Below are 24,498 nucleotides of genomic sequence, written 5' to 3'. Positions count from 1 at the left end.
AAGAACCTGGGTTACAGTCTTGGTACCTTCTGTGGTGCCTCGTAACGTTCCAGACTCCCACAACACTCAGGAAACACATGTAAAGTGTCTCCTTTGTACATTTATACTTCCTTGGTTTTAACTAATCTGATAATGCCAACAAGCAGAAAGCCCTTACATAAGGCAAAAGACTGTGAGCCTTACCATGTCTTTAAATGCCCCAAGAATGGCTGCGGTGATAATCCCCAGGAACAAGCCGATGATGTTGAGGACTGTGGAGGACCACAACAGTCTGTACAGGTGGAGCACATCCTGACAGCTGCTCACGCCGAGAAACTCATAGTAGCTGGAGGACTGGTCTGAGCTGAAAGAGAACACAGACAATGCCACTGCAGTGAGAATGGTTTTGCACACAATACAGAGCATTAGAGGATCTGACTCCTTCCTGCTTACTTTCCTCTTTGGCAAAGTACTACACCCATGCTCCCACCAAAAACTGCTCAGAAGAACTGGAGAAAGCCCTGCTGAAAAACTGGCTCTGCTAAGGCCAGTATCAAATGTAATCCAACCCTAGTCTGGCTGATTGGTGGCGGTTACCAGCATGGACCCTTCTTTACTTTTTGTTCAGTATCTCTAAACAGAGACATAATCTTGGTATATGGAGGCTGCCCTTTCCATTTAGCTACCAGATAAAGCTTGCTTAGCTTTGCTTTTTTTCCCAGCTCACCTAGAAATCTGCTGGCATCTCAAAAATTGGGGAAGGCAAGTTGCTTAAGCATTAATTCCGCTACAGGAAGGGAAATAGTGCCAGCTAGCTACATTGTTTATGGTGTCTGTGGTTCCAAATTAATGCAACACAGTACAGTATAAAGTTGTCTTTACACACGGGTTTGTACTATCCAGAAATCTTTGTTCATATTTCTACACCACGTTGGTTATTGTAAATCAGGCATGTGGTGAAGTTACACCTCACTGCCTTGCCAAAAGCCAGAAATATCCTACTGCAAAATTTGAAACCACAGGTTCCTGCAGTTCTTTCCAGTACCTGCCCTAATTTGAGCCCACTAATGAGCTCCTAGGGCAGCTATTTGAATTGGAAAGATTTTTTTAAATGTCAAGCCTGTTTTTCCACTGTTAGGAAATTGCCAAATTGCCATCAGATTATGGTGGACACCAGAAGTGAGCAGTTTGTGTTCACTCTTCTGCTCCCCCATCCCCAGTGGATGGGGCAGCATGTGCATGTATGGTTAGGGAAAGCTCTGCAGAGCAGTTCACAACATTTCTGAGAAGAACCAAGCTACGTACAATAACTTCTGGAAATATCCAATCAATGGCTTCAGGTCATGGCACTGAAGAACCACTACTGTTGAGCTCACCTGGGCCCTGCATGTGCCCATCTTCTGCTATAGCTTCAGCTGCCATGAGGCTGAGGAAAGTGGATTTACAATCCTGCCGTCATATCAGTCTATTCTATGGCTGACAACAAATCATTTGGTGGGCCTGTGCCTCCTACTTCTCTCCAGCCATCCTGTGAACTGGAATTGCCAAGTCTCCAGAGCAGTGTGACTGCTTATTTACCCTGGATTTGTCCATGCCAGTGCCATAAGACCTTGCTGTCCACTGTAGAATGTTGACAATAGCAGAACACACACATTTAATTATATCATTGAATAATGTCACAGCAGTGAACAGTCCAAAGTGTTTTAAACAAACTCAATGTCTCAGAAAAATGGCACTGAGGATCTCCATCTGAAAGGGAAATATGCCTGCTCTCTCCTTGTGGTTACTTTAAGCAACAGTTTCAGCCACTGTTTTTGACAACTCCGAATACTTTCACCCCTTTAACAAGCCCTGTTCTTTTCTGTGTTGAGTTGGGCTGTTTGGTTCAGTGTTAAGATGCAGGCATTAGCTGTGTAACATGGAAGGAAGCATTCTCGCTATATGCATACTGCATTGCAAATATGATAAAAGGTACCAAAGTTGAGCATTCTCTACCTTTCCCACTTGTTTTGTACACCTCCATCGTGTCCAGATTTAACATTTCTTACATAAGCAAAAGACTCTACATAGGATTTTAATTAATTTCATAGACCTTAATTCAATTTGTTTCTCCCATCTGCATAAATCACTTCCTTCTAGTCCCAAATGTTATTTTACTTCTCAGAGATATCATCTAGGCAAGAGCTACTTTTTCATGCAGAAGCCTTGTGTAGAAGCTTGATTGTTCCCACCTTATTTCCCTACACCTAAAATGTTTATGTCTGGCATCACACTAGCCAAGTCCTACAGAGGACTGAGGTTATTCAGGGCTACTAGCTTGTGAAGAGGAGGCAAAACCAAAATAAAATAGATATAGGAAGGAAGAAAGATGAGAAATACATAGGGGGAAAGAAGGAAAAGTGACTGTGGGTGAACTGTAGAGGCCTGCAGAGGTTGCATGAGAGTGCATGGTAAGATGATTTACAAGGGCAGGTAGAGATAAGACAAGGGAGAATGGTTTTGAAGAAAAACAGGGAAGATTTAGATACTAGGAAGAAATTCCTCATTGTGAGGGTGGTGAGACATTGGAACAGATGGCCCAGAGAAGGTGAGGATGCCCCATTAGTGGAAGTGTTCAAGGCCAGATGGGATGAGGCTCTGAGCAGCCTGGTCCAGTGGAAGGTATCCCAAACCATGGCAGGACAGTTGGAACCAGATGGTCTTGAAGGTCCCTTCCAACCCAAACCATTCTGTGATTCTATGACAGCGAGATGTGCAAAGGGCGAGGCAAGTAGAAGATTCAGTAAATCTAATGGGAAAAATGCATTGACAGACCAACAGTATATCTGAACAGGGATGTAACTGAGTGATCAGTTTTGATCACACAGCAAAATGCTTATGGACATATTCAAAGAAAAAGAAAATTAAATAATACCAACACTAATGAACAACTCCTGACCTACTTCGTGCTGGCATCAGGACTTCAGTTGCAGAGGAACTGGATTTCTCAGCATACAAGCTCCCTGTGTTACTTCTTCAGGCCCTGCCATTTACAAGTAAGGCCAACTAACCAAGAATTTCTCAGAGAATTTCAGAATGCACACAGGTACTTACTTCTCACAGTTGTACAGATCACAGCAATAGCATGTGTTACTCTTCACTTTCAGCTGGCACTTGCTGTTTAAGGTATGACATGTAACCTGCCAAAAAAGCAGAAACTTACTTTTATGTTCAATGTTTCAGTGTTGTGTGAATCATCCTACTGTACTGACCACAAAAAAAAAAACCAAAAAAAACCCAGCTACTACAGCATTGTCAAGTTATATTACCTTGTACAGAAAGATCCTGAGATTCCAAAATTCATGACTGGAAGCCAGAAGGCCATCCCTGAGCTCACAGGAGTTTTAACCAGAACGACAGCCCTTGAGTCTGAGGGCATTTGCAATATGGAGCCCAGAGGTCCCAGGACCAGCCTGCAGCCAGGGCTGCCAGAGTTTTCAAGAGCTTTGCTGCACTGCCTGGTGCTATTCTGCTGAGACCCAGAGTGTGCAGCCAGGAGACTCAGATCTCTGTGACAAACTGGCCATAGGTCTGAAGAGATACACCACAGCAAACACTGAAGTGGATAAAAGAACCAGTCTGTTATAGTGGGGAAATGGCAAGGGAGCCAATTTATTTGAACAGCTTCCAATAAATGGGAACTCTCCCCTTTCAGTGAAACCCTCCTAAGAAAGAAGTAATTATGAACAACAGCAAGAATAATCTTCAAACCCACAAACAGAATAATTCAGAAAAGATCCAAGCACTCCAGCAAATAAGTACCATTTATTTCAGGCTCTCAAATATAAAACTGAAAAGGTTTTTTATGTGAGGAGGAATTCCAGGGATAGACAGATGTTAGAACAATAAAGGCAGGCACACGTAAACCACTCTCCATCCAGACACAAAAATCATTTTAATGACTCCTTAAGTATGGTAAGCATTAATCACTTCTATTTGGCACTACAGACCAGTTGAAATGCTTTATATATAGCACTCTTTTTTTTCCCTGAGAGTTTTAGCTTATTGACTTTGAAATCCTGGAGAGCTGTCAGGTTTTAAAAGCTAGCAGTGAGAAAACACATTATTTCTAGAGCTTTTATTTGATAAGGAAAAAAATCTCTGTAACCACTGAGAATTATTTTGTTCACAAAATGCAATTAAAATATATTATTGAATAGAAAAGTCCTCACAATGAAAAAGTATAAGGAGCATGCTTAGGAATACATGCCTGCTTGTGACAAGCTCTGGCTTAGCCACAAACGTGTCACTCTACAGAATAGTGTCCACAAGAGATGTTAAATTAGATGTTTCTCACTTCCTAAGTCCTGGATCTGTGTATCCTTTTAGTATGAAAAGTGTCACTGTTGATAAGTCTGTACTCCTCACGTGCTCTGCTTTCCCACCAAAAAGGAAAGCCTTAAACACACACACTCAGCAACAGAGCAAGTTCATCTTGAAACTGGTCTGCAACTTGCCACGTCCTTAGCAGGATTTGATCGAGCAGTGGAAGATGGGTGACAAAACTAATGTTAGAAGGAGATTAAAGTGATCCCTTGGGATTGCTTTGCTGTTCAGGACAAGGCTGTACCTGTGGCTAGTGTCTCCCACAAATCAGATCTTCTATCCCAAAATGGTAGGTTACAAAAGGACAGTCTCAGTCTAGGCTGCAGTCTGGAAATGGAGCTCACAGTTTGATACAGACACATCCACTTGTCAAAAGGAATCTCACTCTGAGATAGAACCTTGTTTCTTCACCATTGCTCTGTTGTGTCTGAACTTACTGGAGTGTAATCTAAGGGTTTTGTTGGCCTGAAGTCACATTCAGCTGCAGCTGTCAGCCTGAGCTGCAGTTTACTGCAGAAGAGGAGCACTTACTGTCACTGAGCGCATCAGCTTAATCAAGGCAGTGACTGAACCATCCCACATGGCTACTTCTCAAAGCAGGCTGAAAACCAATCCTGGAGCACAGTGTGCTACCTCAGCCATTTTGTGGGATGCCCTATACTTATGCATTCAGTGGATCTTCAGACTTTAGTTTTGACTTCCTGTATGCAGTGAAAATGGCCCCGGACCCGCAGAGTTAAAATACCCTTTGTTACACATGCATGACTGGGATAGGAGGGCTTTATAAGAATGGAGTGGGCTGCTAAAAAGTGGTTTGCTCTGATGCATGGTTTGGGGGCCTCTTCTGATAGGAAATAAAAGTAGTTTTTCTCTCTCCAAGCAATTATAAAGCTAGTCTGCCTGTTTTAATGGAGAAGGCTAGAAGTACAAAACAGGGAGATCAACATGATCTTAAACATGTTTTTGGCAGCTTCTACACTACAAGACACATATTATTGGCCAAGGAAGTTACTGTAGTTATCTATTTTTATCACTGCATTTTTAAAACATGCATAGAACAAGACACTCCTTTTTAGGAGAACAGTGAATAAACCAAAATAAACAAATTAGCGTGTGGTGTGAGCAAGGGTGGTGGAAACAGGCCGTTTGTGGGTGTTGTGCATGTTCTGCATGTCTGGTCATTCCAGTGACCAGACACACAGCTTTTTCATGTCCTGGACATTTGTGATTTATTATCTCCTCAGCACCAACTGAAGATATGTTCTCCTCTCATGGTAATTGCCAGTGAACCAAATTCTTTTTGCTTTGAGCAAAGGGAACTGAAACAGGCAGACCACATGAGCTAGAGATCACTTACAGGCGAGAGATGTCAATCAAGAGGAAACTTGCAGTCAGTAAACAATCTGCTTTCCTAGTTAGGTGTTTGCCTGGCATGCAGAGCATACCCCCTGCTCACCACCTGGCAACCTTTGGAAAAGCAAAAGCCGAGTATAAATGCAGAGCATACCCCCTGCTCACCACCTGGCAACCTTTGGAAAAGCAAAAGCCGAGTATAAATGCTATGAATTCTTAACTCTGAATTAGCATACACTGACTCTAAATCAGTGAACAACCAGACAATAATGTTATTAGAAACTACCTACCCTTCTAAAAGATACAGGGTTTGTTTTTTTTCCAGAATAGAGGAAGGAGCTCTGGGTGGCCCAAGTTTAGACATTCCCAGAATCAGCAGAGCTGTGGAAAACCATCTGGCCAGAAGCCCGAGGCTGGGATCACCTGCAAGGAATTGTGGTCAGTGGGATGCTGACCACATTCTCACTACAGCAATCAGAAGCATTCCTCAGGACGTGTCTGAGTCTGAATGTGCATGCACACTTTAGAAGAGGAAGGAGTAAATCTTACAGGAAAGGGTGTTGTCACACTTAAGAAGTTTGTCTGGGTCGGTCTTTTACATAAGATCACTGAAATATTTTTGCCATACATTTCCTGGAATCGACAGCAGGATGCCCTAGCAGCAAGACTTAAGGAGCTGCTTAACCTGGTAGTATACTTTGCTAAGTTTTCTAGAAATATTAGTGGTAACATTCCCCATACACATTTTCCTAGCCATGGCAGGAATGGTGATGAAGAACTGGCTTCTTGAAAGTTATACCACTGTTTAGCTGTTCTCCATTCCACTTTTCTATTCACTCCCACCAATTTACCACAATAATAATATAGGAAAAGAAACTAAATTTGGACTTCTCAGGAAGCTAGCCATTTGGATATGGGCACTTTCCTGACCATGTTAATGTCATTGAGATAATAAAAATGCTGCATTCAGACTACTGATGTTCTTGACCTGTGATGGATAAATACAGAGATTTGAAGTCTTCTGGATGATACAAATAGATTAATTTAGATATTTTCTATTCCACTTGCAGTCTACAAAAGCCTTCTTAGAGGAAGATGCCAATGTGACAAACACATTCCAGACCTTTATTTTACAGCATGGATGGACTAGGAATCATTCCAACCCCAGAGTAAAGTACTGGATACAAACACTGATGATGACTCAAAACCTCACTGACTAGTGATTTTAAATCATCAGAATCTTGGACAAACAGGGAGTCACTTGTGGGAGAAAAACAGTGGCATTTCTATCTACCCATGACCTACATGCACAGACATACTCTCAAACATCTCCCTCACTCGTCCCCAGCACAGCAGAATAGGAGTGATGGGGTGAGTTTTTTTACCTCAGTCTGGTAGGCATCATATAGGAATCCTATTCCACTTGAATAGAACTGGCATCTTTTGTTATACAGAGGTCTGGGTTCCTGTAAAGAGAAAAACAGCCAAAAAAAGTGATTGGTTTGGAGGAAGTGGAAGGCACTATGTCCATGTTCCCGTGTAGATGCTTACAGCTCTGTGGAAGCAATGCAGTCACTTGGGTAAGAAGCTCACACCTCTGGGTTGGCTTTCTTTCTGGAATGGCTCTCCTAAGGGTTACATTTTCCATCCTCACTCCACTCACTAGATGTGAGTATCATCTGTTTTTCTCTAAAAGACATCACTTCTGGCATTTAACCACTTGATATCATTTAAACACACTCCACGTCAAATAGGACTGCTCTGAGAATGGTCCAGTCATTCTTTTTTTTGTTGCAGCTTCTTACCAAAGAACCAAGATTTATTTTGCAGGTTGTTTTCAAGATATGGGGCTTTCTTTTTCAAGAATTTCAACAATGTCTATGGTGAGAACAAAGTAAAATAGATAATAGTTTGAATATTCCACTTATAACACACACTTCAAACCCCAGAAGTAAAAAAAAAAAAAAAAAAAAGAATAATTAAGAAATTAAGGCATAAAGAGAAAGCAATTTACATATTTACATTGTTTGGTTTTGCCTAATTTTCCATTTATGCTATTGCAAAAGATGCATTCACTACTTATATTTCATATTTTGCTTGTAACAGCTTCCACAAACTGATATAAAGGAAGAACACAATGAAATATCCTTGGCCAGATGGAAAATGTGTGCTTCTGACCTTGGCAAATAGCCACTTTGAAGCCTGGAGGGTGCATACCTCAGTCATTTTCAGGACTATACCATATTTGTTTTGGGAGGATTTGACAAATTGAGTCCTCTGTGATCCAATGTCTATCCCAAAGCAGTGTTGGATTACTTATGTTTGCAAAACAAAAAAAAAAAAAAAAAAAAAAAAAAAAAAAAAAAAAAAAGACTTTTTCAACTTTCTATCACTTATCTAGTCCTGATCTGTGCCTTCAAATGCATGAAGAGCTGGGATTGTGTGTCGATCTGTTGGAAGGTAGGATGGCTCTGCAGAGAGACCTGGAATGATTGGATGGATGGGCAGAATCCAATAGGATGAAGTTTAATAAGTCTAAGTGACGAGTCCTGCATTTTGGCCACAATAACCCCCTGTAGTGCTACAGGCTGGGGACGGTGTGGCTGGACAGTGCCCAGGCGGAAAAGGACCTGGGGGTACTGGTCAACAGCTGGCTGAACATGAGCCAGCAGTGCCCTGGTGGCCAAGAAGGCCAAGGGCATCCTGGCCTGTATCAGGAATAGTGTGGCCAGCAGGCCCAGGGAGGTCATCCTTCCCCTGTACTCGGCACTGGTGAGGCCACACCTTGAGTGCTGTGTCCAGTTCTGGGCCCTCAGTTTAGGAAGGACCTTGAGACGCTTGAGCGCGTCCAGAGGAGGGCAACAGGGCTGGGGAGGGGCTTGGAACACAAACCCTGTGAGGAACGACTGAGGGAGCTGGGGGTGTTTAGCCTGGAGAAAAGGAGACTCAGGGGTGACCTTATCACTCTCTACAACTTCCTGAAAGGTGGCTGTAGTCAGGTGGGGGTCGGTCTCTTTCTCCAGGCAGCAACTGACAGAACGAGAGGACACAGCCTTAAGCTGCATCAAGGGAATGACAGGTTGGATATTAGGAAAAATTTTTTTACAGAAAGAGTGATAAAGTTCTGGAATTGTCTGCCCAGAGGTGGTGGAGTCACCATCCCAGGATGTGTTTAAAGAAAGACTGGATGTGGTATTCAGTGCCACATCCAGTGCAATTTAGTTGAGGTATTAGGGCATGGGTTGGACTCGATGATCTTGAAAGTCTCTTCCAACCTAGTCATTCTGTGATTCTGTGGAAGCACTCAAGTGCTCATTGCTCCTCAGTAAGTCAGTCAGACCAGATCCGAGATAGAAGATGCAAACTCACTGTCTGCCATCCCCTCTTTCCATGCCAACTTATAAGCAAAGGACTGTTTAAGTTGTTAGTAGAAATCTTCGCTGATTAACTTACAAAAGTTTTAAAACCCATCCAGGAATAACCCAGATTTTGCATAAAGATTTGCACTACTTCAGCTCAGAGGCAGAGTATTCTCTGCTTGTTGGATAATGAAGTGTGAACTGTATAAATCTGCTGATCCAAAATACATAATCAGTTAAAATGCAGAGCTAGGCAGGAATGCAGAGAGATCAATGAATAAAGCTCCTCCATCAGCTTGTTTGCCTTTCTGATTACTCCAGCAAACTTAAGCAAGTTTGGACACCAACTCCCCAGGGTTAGAGAAAGGTTAGCTTCCTGCATCCAAAAATATTTATTTATACTACACAAGTGTAAGGAAAAAAAGCTTCAGTAACTCTTCTTCTCTAGAGGAAAAGCAAATACCACACGAACATCATGCCGTGTACTGAACTAGGTCAACATTCTTCCACAGTCCTGGGAAAGCATTAGCCTTTAGCCATGACTTCCAGGGACAGATCTGGTTGGGAGGTCTAAGAGGATTGCAGTTCCTCTGCCAGAACGAGGAGTTGACAAAGAGAGGAGATCTGTGGGACTTCATAGTTACAAATAAGGAAAGATTGCTCAGAGATGTGAAGGTCAAGGGCAGCCTTGCCCCTAATGTTATGGTGGGGTTCAGAATCTGGAGAGGATGGAGCAGGATTCCAGCTCTGGACTTGAAGAAAGGAGACTTTGGCTTATTCAGTGATATGTTTGGAAGAATCCTATGGGATACAGTCCTGTAAAGCAATGAGGCACAGGAAAGTGGGTTAATATTCAAGGTTCATCTCCTCCAAATTGAGAAACAGTTTATCCCATCTAGCAGGAAATCAAGCAAAGGCAGCATGAGGCCTATGTGGATAAACAAGGAGATCCAGATGTAACTTGGGCATGAAAAGGAAGTCTATGAGAAGCACAATAAAGGGGAAATCACCAGGGAAGAAAATAGAAAAATCATATGAGCATGCATGGACGGGGCTAGGAAAGCCAAAGCTCTCTTGGAATTCAGTCCAGTAAGGGCTGCAAAGGGCAGGAAGAAGGGCTTCTATTGGGTGTATTAGCAGCAAAGGAGAAATTGGAAAAATATCTGCACATTACTGAATAAGGCAGGCAACATAGTACAAAGACATGGTAAAGATCAAATAATTACCCTTGCTAAAGGGGGATCAGTTTAGAGCACATTTAAGCAGACTGGAGATATATCCTGTCTTCAAGGATGACAAGAAAGACAATCAGGGGAACTACACACTGATGGGAAGGGATGGAGCAAATAATCTTGGAAACTATTTCCAAACATCTCAAGGACATGAAGGCGATTTGGAGTAGTCAGCATGGATTTACAAAGGGAGAGTCATGTCTGACCCACCTGTTGACCTTCTACAAGGATGTGACTGGCTTGTGGATGAGTGGAGCTTCTTGCTCAACTGCTTCTGGATCTTTATCTTCCCTAATCCCTCTGGGCAGTCTCATTCTCACAGACAAGCTGATGAAATAAGGGCTAAATAACTGGAGAGTGAGGTGGACTGAAAGCTGGCAGAACTGCTGAGGTTGTAGTGCTGGGAGCAGTGACACGAAGTCCAGCTGGAAGTGACTTAATAGGTAACTCCAGGGGTCAGTGCTAGGGCATATTGTGTAGCATCTCAATTACTGATATGGGTGATGGGTAGAGTGCAGCCTCTGCTCGCTGGCAGATGATAAAGAACTGGGATGAGTGGCTGAGACACCACAGGACAGTGTCATTATTCAGAGAGACCTGGGCTGGAGAAATGGCCCACAGGAAACTCAACAAGTTCAGTACAGGAAAATGTCAAATCCTGCACCCAGGGAGGAATAATCCCATGCACCAGAAAAGAGTGGGGCCTTTACAGAGGGTCCTGGTGGGTAGCAAGTTAAACATGAGTCAGAAATTGTCCTTGTGGCAAGAAAAGCCAGCAGTATTCATGACTGCATTACAAAGAGCACCACCATCAGGCCCAGGAAGGTGGTCCTTCTTCTTAACACTGGTGAGACATATCTGGAATACTGGGTAAAGTGCTGGGCTCCCCACTATGATAGAGAACACAGACATGGCCTGTGAATTAACAGACTGGAATATCTGTCACAAGAGAAGCAGAATTGGGACTGTTCAGCCTAGACAAGAGAAGGCTCCCATGTTCCTTATCAATATGGATCAATACTTGATGGGGAAGTGCAGAAGATGGAGCCACATCTCTCTCTGTAATGTCCAGAAAAATGACAAGATGCAGTGGGCACAAACTGAAATATGGGAAATTCCATTTAAACGTAAGAAATAACCTTTTTTATTCTGTGGGTGAATAAACACTGTAACAGGTTTCCCAGAGTGGTTGTGGAGTCTCCATCCTTGGAGATTCTCAAGCTGGACACAGTTCTGAGCCACCTGTGCTAGCTGACACTGCTCTAAGCACAGGTGGTTGGATAAGAAATCTTCAGAGGTTCTGCCCAGTCTCAGCAACTCTGATTCTGTGAAGAAGGTCAGAGTCTATGTCAGGCTATGAGCAGACTAACAAGTTCTCTCAAAGTATCATAGGTTATGAGTTTAGCACCTGGAGACAGATGCTCCCTGGCCTTACCTTTGGGGCATTCACATCTTACTACAGGCTGTTGATGAATGACAGCACCACATCATGCTATGAGGCTGAGTCTGACCCTGAATGCTAAGATACTCCCCTCATACACCTCTATATGTTCTTAAAGGCAACTGCCTTTGCATTTGCATCCACAATCATGGCAAACGAGTACCTTCCTTCATGCACCTAATTTTGAACAGCAAGCCTGCTGCACTAGTACAGCCAGTCTTCTGCATTCAGTCTGTTCTCTAAATGCATCCCTATGTGAAATCAAATAAATGAGTGATGATCAAGTGTACAAAAATAACAAAGATTATTGGCCTTGTCCAGACACCTACAGAATTTAACACCTAAAGCACACAGCTTTTAAGTAAAGGTACACTGGGGATGCCAAAAGGTTGCATTGGTAAAAGCTTCCATTTTCATGCCACAGAGGTGCTGTGGTCTGTCTGTCTACTAAGGTGTTTATATGAATAAGGCACCACATAGACATAAAATGTGCTTAAAAGCTATCCAAAAGTATGTCACACCACATAAGCACCTGCTGGACTTTATAGGAGTGTCTATTACCAAAGGCAAATAAGACATACTTTAAAGCTATAAAAGTATTCCTGACAGACTGGTCTTAAAATACTTCACATTGCTCACAACCGATTGTGTATTAATATAGTATATACCTACCAGTCCTTGATTCTTCTTGATTCTACTCCTCATAGCAATATTGGTTGAGACACAGCTACTTTTAAATACTATATATGTGTGTGAATGTGTATATATACATTTCACCTATTAAGAGTAACTCTAAAGTATATAGCAACAATATTCTTTTTAACTAATTTAGTATCATTTGATACCAAGAACTTCCTCAACCACTATTACTGAGACAGAGCTATGCAATTTCTCCCACTTATGTGTAATATTAATATATAATTAATAATGCATTTCCTTTCTCTCCTTCTTTGAGTAAGTCCCTTTAAGTGGAAATGGGCAGGTGGGAAAGTTCTGTTGGTTAAAGCTCTGCTGATACACACAGAGGACAAAATATGTAGGCTGGTAAAGAGAGGAAGAATTCTCTATAAAAATGTAGTTGTATTCTTGAGTTTGTTTATTTATTGATGTAAAAGAAAAATGGACAGGTTTTATTCAATCTTTCTGAGCACTGGAAAAGATGATTTCTTAGCTTGCTTTTGAGTGTGTTTGTGTATACTGAGCAGGTGCAGTTAGAATGCCATCAAGCTAAGTTTAGAAAATTTTCAGATGTGTCAAAAAACCCCCCAAAATGCAGCACACCCAGTACCTCCCTTTAATTTCAGACAAATCAGAACTGCTCAGCCTTGAACCCTACAAGGCTAAATGTAGCTTTCCCTCATCTTGAATTTTTAATTTCAATAGTTTTCTAGTATGTGTATTAAAACCTGAGAGTGACAGATGGACGAGAGGGAAGGCTTTATGCCACGGAATAGAAGATTTGGTCCAAATATAAACGGTTTTGGTTTGGCTGATTGCTTTATTTTAGGAGCATACAATAGAAACCTCACATGCTGTTGGATGGTGGGAGCATTGCAGTACATTTTTTCTGTAAGAAAAGTATTCTTTTAACAGTATCTTTGGTGGATTTGATAAAATTACTGTGGGGAGGTTGAAGGGCTCTAGGCTGAGGTATGGAAAGAAGCTTTTTCTATGCCAGTTTTTGTTTCCTTGGAGAACAGATATATTTTGGATAACATAGGGGAAATTCCATCTCCCTTATGTGTAAGCTCACTTTCAGAAAATGGAGATATAGCTTAAATTTAAAAAATTTAAAAAACTGAAATGTATGCCATACTTCACAAAACATGGCTAATAATTTATTGAAATAATTATTCAGTGAGGGCCATTTTTTTCCAGTTACAGTATTTATTTAGTCTTACCTTCCATAGCTGCTCAAGAGAGGTGTTGATTGATCAGTGCCAGGGAATGTTCCCAGGGCTGAAACTTGAGCATCAAGCCCATTAAATTGTTAGAACTGTGCTGGTGATGGCTTTGGCCTGGGCAAACTACCACTCTTCCAAAATATTTTCTGGGCATGATTTGTAAATTAGTAGGGCCAAGAACCATTCCCAGTTAGTAATTTGGACATTGCCATTTACATTCCAAGAGACTTTGAGAGTGAGGACGTGGGCTTCACCATGCCAGTTGGCCTGGGGAACAAGGAATCATCCTGGTCACATGTAAAAGATGAATATAGATAAAACTGAGGGGTCCAAAACCAGAATAATGTTTTCAGTGTCTCATTAGCGTCAAGTTTTAATTTTCTGTTTTCGGTTGTTTTCATCTACAGCAAAGCTAGCAATGAATAGGAGGGGGATAGCTGCCAAGATTTTTCAAGTTTAATCCTAAAAACAAACTGAAACATCACCCTTCAGTGCCAGCTCAGCCTTGTGCCAACAGCTGGGTGTTCTGGAGATTATCATTCCCTTCAAGATCACACTCTCTCAAAACAGGCATGCAAATATGAACAAATATAAATATGAACAATAACAAATACAAAGTTATTAGAAATTAGCTTTTATGCTCCTCTGGAGGGCTAGATGGAGCACAGGTATCTGTGTCTGCCCCACACTGTCTGGCAGCACATAGGAGCATACAAACCTGAGTTTCAGACCAAAGGTAAAGAAGCTCCTAAAAGAAGGGGCCAACATATTAGGAGCCTGGGAAAGCAGGCAGACTGGATCACTGTCTGGGGGCCCAAGCTAAAGTTGGTTGGATCCTACCCTGTACAAACAATGAGAGGAAATGCTACAGGTCTTTTGTAATTCCTGTCTCTCTCTGACCAAGGGCTACTTCTCCATCCTTTTCAACAGTATTCCCAATGAGAAGGGTTTCTCCTGAGGAAGACTGCTAGAAAAACCTAGGGAGTGATTAATACAAAAATTGCTTTCAATCACAATCAAATAAAATATGTAAATTTAAAAAAAATTTATGAACAGTTCCCATATTGGCTCTGGCCAGTTTGATATTAGGAACTTCTGAGTCCAAGGCCAGTATCATCAACACTGCAGTGAGGGGGCATCAGCTTTGAATGACAAAACATTTTATAGCTCAGTTTGCTCCTCAGCCTTGTGACTCCCACATAGAGCACATGACCCTCTAGAACCAGAAATAAGGGTGGGTTTTTTTGAAAAGTGTTTTGGGCTTTTATTCTCTGGCAGATAAACCTGCAATTCAGTTTTCAGTTTGTATTTTCTGAAGCAGAAATGGGTTTCAGAAAACAATTTATCTTGCATAATTTCACTGTTACATGGAAAAAGAAGAAACAATACCCCCTGAAATCTCCAATTCCATATTTCCAAGTACCGAACCCACATCAAATGGCAGAAAACTAACTAATTAAAATAATAATTTTAAAACTGCTAGTTTTCTTCTCTTGTGTAGTTAAAGAATCTTTAACTACCTGGTAGTCCAACAGAATGCCTTACTCATAATTCATGAGATATAAAATTTTTGTATACATATAGCTACATACAGTTTGCTTTGTAAACTATTTGTTTACATATAGTTGTTAACATAGTATTCCTCATATGCCTTATTAAAATTTATTTCTGTAACTAATACCATTATTTTCAAACCTGTCTATTTCAGACAGCAGCTGGACAGAGAGGAAGAAAGGGGTCACTGCTCACTGTGTGCCAGGAGCCTCTGGGCAGGACAGACCATGTGCTCCCACAGGAACTGTTGCCTCCTTGGACAAGCCAGTGTCCTGGGCTGCCCACCCCCACCATGGGGATCAGTGGGCTTCTCTTCCCTCCTTTCAATATCTGGGACAGCTCTTATGGGAGTGCCAAGCATCAGCTCCTGCCCTTTGCCAGGATGTGCTCTTTCAGTCAGTGCCAGGGATTCTAAAGAGGCTGCCATTGCATCTCCACCTCTCTTACTCACAAAGAAATTCAACCCACATAATAAATTGGCTGTAAGCATTTGGCTGGCAGCTCTCTGGAATGCCGTGGTTGCTATAAAACCTCAGGTTTAAAAATCACTGTGACTGTGAAAGGAAGTCCAGGTGCTAGAAAATAAAGTTATGGACACAATGGAGAGATCACTGAAAGACATTGTAAAACAAAAACAAACAAACTTTTTTTTTTTTTTAATTAAGGAAGCTGGGAAATTACAGTTATCGTCAGAAAATTAAATGTACTATTGGATTTGGCAGTGTTAAGTTTACATTGAACTTAATAATCTTAAAGGTCTTTTCCAACCTAAATAATTCTACCATTCTACAATAATCCCTTCCTATTTCACCTTTTGACCATGCACTAAGACAGTTTTTTCTGGAATTATTAACATAGACACCAAGGTCATAATCAGCTTTTGAATCCAAATGTGTCTGTTCAGTTTCACTTCATCAAGTGGGTCTCCAGGCCTTTCCATTTCTTCATTTTAGCTGTTTTCCTCCTCTGTGATACCAGTGATAGTTTCCCACTTTTACTGATGTTTTGCTTTCTTGATACCATCCTGTTGACTATTGACATGGGAAGTCCTGGGCTGTGAGGGTGTGCACAGTGCATGCTGGGGGGGATTTGGAAGGGAGAATGCTAAAAAAAAGGAGCCATTTCTGGACTCCCACAGTCCTGTGTGAGTGCAGCAGCCCAGCTCTAAGGTCATGCTGTTGCCAAGGGCTGCAATGGACCGGACTGGCAGGAAGTAGAATGTTTTCAATTTTTTTTCAAATTATATCCAATAATTAGGAAAGTATATTAAGAAACTTTAAACCCTAGATTGGGTTTTCAAGTGTTTTTTTTTTTTTTTTTTTACCTACGCTGCAGACACAGTTAATGTGTGCTAATTCAGTTTCTACACATATTGCTCATGCCTTAGGAGTCAAGGGCTTCCAAATGTACAGTTGATCAAACGCTTCAAAGCGATGCAGAGTGAGACAGAGACATGCTTCTGTCCATGCCATACTGCTACTGTAACTACAGCACATTAGTGATCCCCTGCTGCAAATAATACATCCCCAGTGTTGTTTAAGCACTTCAGAGGCACCCACCATGGTATCTAGTTACATTCTTTGGGTGAGGTCATGCCATGAGAGCAATTCCACTGCAGGCTGCAGACAGCACTTACCCTTTCTTGTGCTTCTACTTCTGCCTTGCATGAATTTAAGAGCTAATCTTCTTCCAGAAATGCTGCACTCCAGTCTAGAGACCCTGCCTATTTTGTCTGCTATGCTGAAACAACCCAACTTCTGTGCTGAAAATAGGAAAAGCAGCTGGTGGGGCTTAAAATTTTACTCTCACAAACTAGATTTACTTCACATTTCCAGGGGTTCATTTTAGAATTTCTAGGATTCTACAGAATCCTCTTCTCTTAATATTTGGTAGCAGCACATACTCATTTCAGGTCTTTCAAGCCAGTAAATATTCAGAATACCTGTAAACTGTCATGGCTGAAAAACACACATACATGGTTCTGTCTCACTTTATATATTTCCTCACTGATTTTTATTTTACGTAAATACTTTGCAGTGGTAGCCTTAGTCTTACTCTTCTCTGTTTTGGTGACGTTTGTGCTCTTGTAGTACTGCTACAGTCAAATGAAAAGCCTACAGATGCTGGAGCTGCCCCATTGTTGGACAATGGGCACAGACAGAATACTTCCTGATATAGGCTGACAGGTCTGTTCTCAGATGGATACAGATCTACTAGGAGAGGTTAAGACCCCTTCAAACAGGTGATTTTCTCTCAATGACTTTTGGCCACACTCTCCGTGGCACGGAGGTGGGAGAAAAGGCTCACCAGCCTTCACAAGCGGATGGAGTGCAGTGGAAGAGGCAAAAGACACGGGAGCTGACTCCCCTGCACATTCCCAAGGAGGTTCAGTGGCTGCAGTGCCTTTAGCTGAGCAGGCTTAGGCGGTGGCAGGAAGGAAACATGTGTGTGCAGAGCTGCTGAGTGACATGGTGTCTGTCTGCTTGGGGGCTGCTGCTCTGGCTGCTCTGGGGATAATGCCACCCAAGGCTCCAGCGAGGAAGCCTACTCCTGCCTTAATACAGCAAATCCAAGCCTGGCTCAGGAATAGGTCTGCTTTTCTTTAGTCAAGTCTTGCTAGCCAATGTCTCTCAGGATGAGGCTAGAGACCTTCCCATAACACCTGCAATAGCTATGTTGTGTGGTTAAAAACTTAGACTTACCACTGGCTTCTACAAAAGTTTCTAATGACACAATTAACTGATATTATTCAAGGCTATAATTTTAGTTATTGCTTGATGCAGTTAGGTATTTAATTGCTTATTATAGTTGATTACTTACATTGATTACATTACTTTGATTATAGGGTTTGTTATATGAACTGATTGCTCTGTCTTGATTGTAATGATGTTGTGCCATGTGAGTAATTAACGTTTCCACAAGAATGCAAGAACTGTTTATACTGTTTCTGATAATGTGACTCAAATACATAAAAAACTGCTCCATCTCCTTCATCTCCTTCCTATAGCCTTAATGCTATCAGAATATGCAAGAAATCACTGAACCACAGAATATTCTGAGTAGGAAGGGACCTACAAGCATCATCAAGTGCAACTCTCAAGTGAATGGAAGGATCCCACACAGGGATCAAACCTGCAACCTTGGCATTATGAGCACCATGCTTTAACCAACTGCACTAATCTCATATAAATCTCTAAGTATACTACTGCAAGAAGTGTTATTTTGAAAGACATCAGCCTTTAAACATCTGAAATACTGAATATCCTACTGACTGAAATGTACAGGGGTTTAATTTATAATGCTCTTTTGGATTTATTTTATAGCAAAGGGAAGGAAAAGAGGCTGCACTAAATACACCTGATTGAGCAATATATAAATATATTGAATATCTACATCTACAAATAAAATGCAGGAGGCTTAATAAACATTGCAGTGTGTTGGTTTTAATTTTCAGGGCATGGCACAACATATCCCTATTATAATTTAATTAATGTAATAACAACTTTGTGCATGACGTTTTTATGTTAGGTATTGAGCAGAAAACAGCTAGAAAGGAGGTGTTTATGCCCAGCAATTTGCCATGAAAGGTCCCTATCATTCCTGTAACAGGGAGATCCCCACTGCCACATGTCAGCCAGGCTGACAGGTCTCATCCAAATGGGAGGAACTGCAGGACTGGAACCCAAAATGTAAGAGAGGAAAAAACCCATGAGAGGAACCTCAAGAGGAATGAAAAGACACGAGTTTTAACAGTAAAAGAGTCTAAGCAATTAGTGCAACGGTTCATGAATGCCTGGACTGCTCAGGTACAATTAGCTTTTCCCCATCTCCACTGGCTTGTCATTTTGAAGCTCACATGCATTTCAGAAGATCAGAAATGTTGAAATACATGGCACTCAGTGCTCTAGAGGTGAAGAAGTCATTGGATATACTGATGGCTGGGAATGTGGAGAGAACTGCACTGAGCCATACAAGAAAATTCTAGGCAGATTAGGTAAAAAAAATTTTCTTAATTATGTTACCTTCTTGGAATTTATCATAAAAGATTAAATAAATACATTACAAGTGTGAAGTTCCATAATCTAGCAGCAGTGAGGCAACACATTTTAATAAGCTCTTAATAAAACCATAAATAATCATCAATCAAAACTTTGTTGAATACCTGGGAACATACTTTCCATGGACATTATATGCAACTGAATAATCATCCACCCACAGAGAGAGAAATTCCTCCTCCATGATAAGATTATTCATATTAATCGTGGTTTCTTCTCAAAGGTGAAGCAAATAAAACCTTTTGCTAGGGCAAATTGCAGCATACTGAAACACCCTTAATTAAACCCTTAATTTTTACTCTAGTAGAATTTGAGGACTTCAGATCCATGTGAATAAACAGTGCCTTTACTTTTTTTTTTAACTCCACTAGTTTCTGCACAACTGAAAACAATGTTTTTTCCTTTGAGAAATGATGAAAAAAATATTAAGTATTTTTGCTGCAATCTGAAGTCTGCAGGTGGTTATTTTTGCTCCCTCTATATGTCTGTGTAAAAGCTTTGAATTTTTTTCATAGAAAAGAAGCATCTGTTGTTAGTCTAGAAACATTTCTGGGAATAGGAAACAATAAAGGAAATTATCTTCTGCTGGCAGCACATGAGAGTGAGGTAGATTATGCTTTTCAGAACAGACTGCAAGCCCTTTGCTCCAGTCACCCACCTTTCTGAGGATTAAAGCGTAATTAACTTGCTTTGTGCACTTTGCATAAATTGCATCATGGCCCATGCTTAGCAAAATAACGAAGTAAAGATGGAAGTAGACAATAAATTTCCCTTGACCCAAGCTGCTATTCTGCATTGCTGAACAAGTTCTGCTGTCTCTGCCACTCACCCGATTTTTGGATGTATAGAAGCCACACAGATGCAGAAGTCAGTATCTATGTACAAATGCAGAAGACTACAATCTCTGGGAACTAAAATATCAGTGTAATTTTAAATTTGGATCAAATTCTTCTCACTTTCTCACATTTCATATTATTTCTTGCATTAATAATATGATTATTAATATCAGTAAAATGTGTAGAATTTCCCTATCCTATTTCCTTATTTCTGGAGCTGATTTACAATATACTCAATGGAATTCATGCCTATCTAAGTACACTAGAAGCAAAGCTAAAAGAAAATAATTTAATTTTCAGAGCCAAAGTAATTGGAAATGCCAGACTTGCTACAACCCCAATGCACTAAAAATTCTGTCCAGTTGTACACTGACATTGTGGTCTCTGTGCAACAGGATCGTGCAATCAAATGGCAGTGGCATTTAGCCATTAGCTTTCAAATATTCAAATGCATGGGTCATTCCCTTAACACTTTCCCACAGTACAAACTCCCAATTTAAAATAAAAGAGTAGTCTTCCTTCCTTGTAGTAAGATGGTCTTACTGCATCTTCACAGAACTGTTCCCCCAAAGCTGCCTTGCTGCAGTTTGAATGATCAAAGCAATGACATTAATGAGAGATCTCAGTTTGGGCTGTTATGTCTCAAAGAGGGAAGCCAATGGACCAGTGTTTATGTCAGGGGCCTAGGGAATCCTGGACCAGTCCTTGGTTTTGTCAGCAGTGAAGGCATTTGTCCTACACAGTGGGGCAGATGGGAAAGGAACTCAAACCTCTCTTTTCCCTTCTCATCAACAAGTGAATTCCTCTTTGGTATCCAAACACAGTGTGTGTGCTGCCTAATGGTTTAGACATTTCTTTTTGGTTGGCACAATACCAGCCCTTTTCCCTCAGGAGAACAAGTCACAGCAGGAAAGAAAAAAAAAAGGATTTTAAAGAATTTGCAATTTGGCTAAACCTGAAAGGAATTTCAGGGATTAAAAAAACCCAAACAAACCTGTATAAACTGGGGGGTTTTCCCTGCCAGTGTGAGAGGTTCTGCAAACTCGAGGGGGAATCATAACAGATTCTACAAAAAACATGGTTGCCATTATTTTTCTTACTGCAAAATATCCAGCAACCAAACCAATGCATACTACCGGCTCCTCTGTAATGTCAATATATTCAGGCTGTATGCATAATACTTACCTGTCTGGAAACAGAGGAATATCAGATTGCAGATTTGTGGGTACAAAAACCCTGCATCTGTGTTCTAGACCAGAAAACATTAGCAAGATGGCAGTTTTGCTGAGAAATCCCTGGATACATCCAATATATTCAATATATATGTACTTATATATATAAAAATGTATTGAATGCATTCATCATTGGGTTGTCTAGTATGTTATCCAGTATGTGAGGAATAGTAGTTTTAGTAGAGGTAGTTTTTAAGTTATGTTTGTGTTAAAGATTGCATTTTCTCTGTTGATTTGAAGACCAGCAAACCTAGATCAGAAATCTTGATAAATGGTTTTCAAGTGGTTTTAATCTATCAAATCCTAAAGGTTTTCCAGCAGAGAACAGGTCCTGGCACCACACAGACAGGTTTTAGAAGAGGTAATAGAGTTTCTACCTGACTGTAAAAATAGTTCAAAGGAGCCTTCCTTGAAGACCCTTCTCTAGAATGACATCCTGAATAACAAAGCCTAAATAATTTCATCCCAAGACATATGTTTCAAGTTCATAACCTCTGGATATGTTTCATAAGATTACACAAAAAGAAGCTTGAGATTTAGGTATTTCAGCAATGGAGAATTATCCATAACCTTGACAAAGCTGCTTTCATAATTCATTATTGTCAAAATCATGTCTGCTCCATGGTTTCAATCTCTTTAGCATTGACTTCAAGTCACTGTATTTCTTTTGTTTTTGTGTGAGAGACTAAAAGCCCTCTGCTATCAGATAACCTTTGACTACACAGATAGCTTAGAAAGGCCATGATCAATTTACCTGTCAACATTTTCTATGTTAAATAAAACAAATCAAATTTCTGAGTACTTTTTCTAAAAGCTACCACTTCAGATTTCAGATTTTTCTTCTCCAAACTCTTTCCAAGTCAATCAGGTCTTTGGCAAAGCACCAAGAAATACTAGACCTGGAATCAGTATTCTAGCAGTGGTCCCACAGGCTATTCCTATATTGCCAAATAAAAGCCTGAGACCAAACTCCACGCAGTCTCACCACTGTGCTCACACCAACACAGCTTAGCATGATATGTCTAGCTCAGATCTGGTTTCAAAATAGCTTGTGGGGGTAGTCTGAAACTCTTCTGTAATGTCAGTACCTTCTCTTCTACTAGATGTCCTCCTGACTTCTGTTGTGAGGCTTTTGGCTTATGTACCTCTGACTAATTTACCTTTCACAGGACTGGGCACTCCCAAATTGTCATGTGCTTCACAGGGAAAATATATCTGTGTAACAGGAACAAAAATGATAGTACAATAGGCTCCAAGCTCTTCTTCCAGGAAAATTATTTTTCAAAGCATTTGCCCTTTGATTTAAAGTATAGTCGACTGCATTTGGATGTGTGAATGGGGTTGTTTTGCAGCACAAAAGAGAACTCTTGGCAGATGGGCTTAAGCTGGTTGCAAGAATCCTCCTTTGCTCCAACCCTTGAACTAAGTTCATAAAAAAGAATTAATCCCACCCAGTAAATGGCTGGTACTCTAGGAATGCAATCTGTGCTTCAGTGTCAGATGCAAGGTCTAATACTAGAATTAATACCATGGGATAGTTGATCACTGGCATCAAAATGGTTGCAAACGTAAGCACTCTGTATTTAGGAAGTTCACCAATGAAACAATTTTACCTCAGTGGACCATCAGCATAAAAATCACTACTGAACTAGTGCTAGTTTACAGTTAAAAATGTCTAGTACTCACTCTGCTAAAAAACCCCCACAATTGCAAAGCCTTTCAGAGAATCACAGAATAGTTTGGGTTGGAAGAGACCTTTGAAGCCCATCTAATAGTAATTAATATCTTCATCTAGACCAGGCTGCTCAGAGTCCTGTCCAACCTGACCTTGAATGTTTCCAGGGATGAGGCACCTACTACCTCTCTGTGCAATCTGTTTCAGTGTTTTACCACCCTCATTGTAAAAAAACTTCTTCTTTATATCTAACCTAAATTGACCCTCTTTTAGTTTAAAACTTTGTCCTATTTCAACAGGCCCTGCTATAAATTTTGTCCCTATCTTTCTTATAGGCCCCATTAGGTACTGGATGGCCCCAGTCTGGTTTCCATGGAGCCTTCTCCTCTCCAGGCTAAACAACCCCAGCTATCTCAGCCTTTCTTCATAGGAATGGTGCTCCTTCTCTCTGATCATCTTTATGGCCCTTCTCTGGACTTGCTCCAAGGGATCCATGTCCTTTCTCCTGATGAGGACTCTACAATTGGGTGCAGCACTCCAGGTGGGGTCTCACCCGAGCAGAGCAGAGGGGCAGATCACCTCCCCTGACTTTCTGGACACGCTGCTTTTGATGCTTTTTATCGTACATGCTATGGCATGCTATTATATTCATGAGTCATACAGGATGGAAAAGGAATTAAAAGTAATTAGGTGTAATTTTGTCTCATGTGGCAATATGGAGAACACAAAATGCATTTAGTGTTGTTCTCCAGAGAATCTACCTAATTTAATTCCAGTGAGAAATTATTCTTTGAGTTGTGTTAGACATGGAATTAAACTATTTGTTTTTTTCTTCAATGCGAAAGCCAAAAGGCTTGCTGAGAACATTTTCAAATGGCTTTTTAGAGGATCTGGCCTATAGTGTGCAAGACTGTGGCCTATGTTACATGCCATGGGCATATGAAACCACCCTGTAGTAAAATGTAGTGGGTGGCCAGCAAAACTTCTGGTCACCCCTGCTGCCATCCTAGCCCGAGTGTCTGTAACCTGCATGAGAAGTTCCAGAGATGGGAAGGGAATTGACATCCCCGGTCACTGCACGTGCAACCACCAGATGTGGCTGCCGGCTCCTGAGGGCACACACACAGCACCGGCATCCTCTGCCCCAGGCCTCGGGGAGCAGCTGGCCACTGCTGGGAGCCCACAGGTCACTGCTGGGCAGGAATCTCTGCGTCTCTGCCAGGGAACCGCTCTTAACACAGAAATCAGCAGATCTTCATCTCATAGAACATGTTTATAATGTAGCTATTTGTTCGCTAGGTGGGGGCTGCCAACTTTACATTACTTAATATAGCAGCTTTGGAGTTCTACCAACCAGAGCTCAATTTGCATGAGCATCCCCCACATCAAAGACTCCATTTTCCCACTGCCTTGTCTCTGTGCCTTACAGAAAGTGAGTTTACATAATGCCAGTATTTTGAGTTAACATATATAAAGAGAATGCAAATCTTTCAAGTTCAATTTCTAAACTCCC

At 41.1% G+C, this 24,498-nt stretch overlaps 1 protein-coding gene across 2 annotated transcripts in view; it reads right to left on the bottom strand.

Moving 5' to 3' along the window:
* TMEM255B (transmembrane protein 255B) overlaps window positions 1-24,498 on the bottom strand; it is a 66,510-nt gene that overhangs the window by 9,721 nt on the left and 32,291 nt on the right. For both annotated transcript variants that reach the window (XM_068180232.1, XM_068180233.1), the window contains 3 exons: window positions 7,083-7,163; window positions 3,073-3,158; window positions 184-343 (listed from right to left, as the gene is read on the bottom strand). In XM_068180232.1, coding sequence (XP_068036333.1) covers window positions 184-343; window positions 3,073-3,158; window positions 7,083-7,163 — 327 coding nt within the window. The remainder of the gene's footprint in view (window positions 1-183; window positions 344-3,072; window positions 3,159-7,082; window positions 7,164-24,498) is intronic.

The sequence above is a fragment of the Anomalospiza imberbis genome, chromosome 2, assembly GCF_031753505.1.
Source record: "Anomalospiza imberbis isolate Cuckoo-Finch-1a 21T00152 chromosome 2, ASM3175350v1, whole genome shotgun sequence".
In the NCBI taxonomy this organism is placed as follows: Eukaryota; Metazoa; Chordata; class Aves; order Passeriformes; family Viduidae; genus Anomalospiza; species Anomalospiza imberbis.
This window is presented reverse-complemented; position numbering and strand designations above follow the sequence as displayed.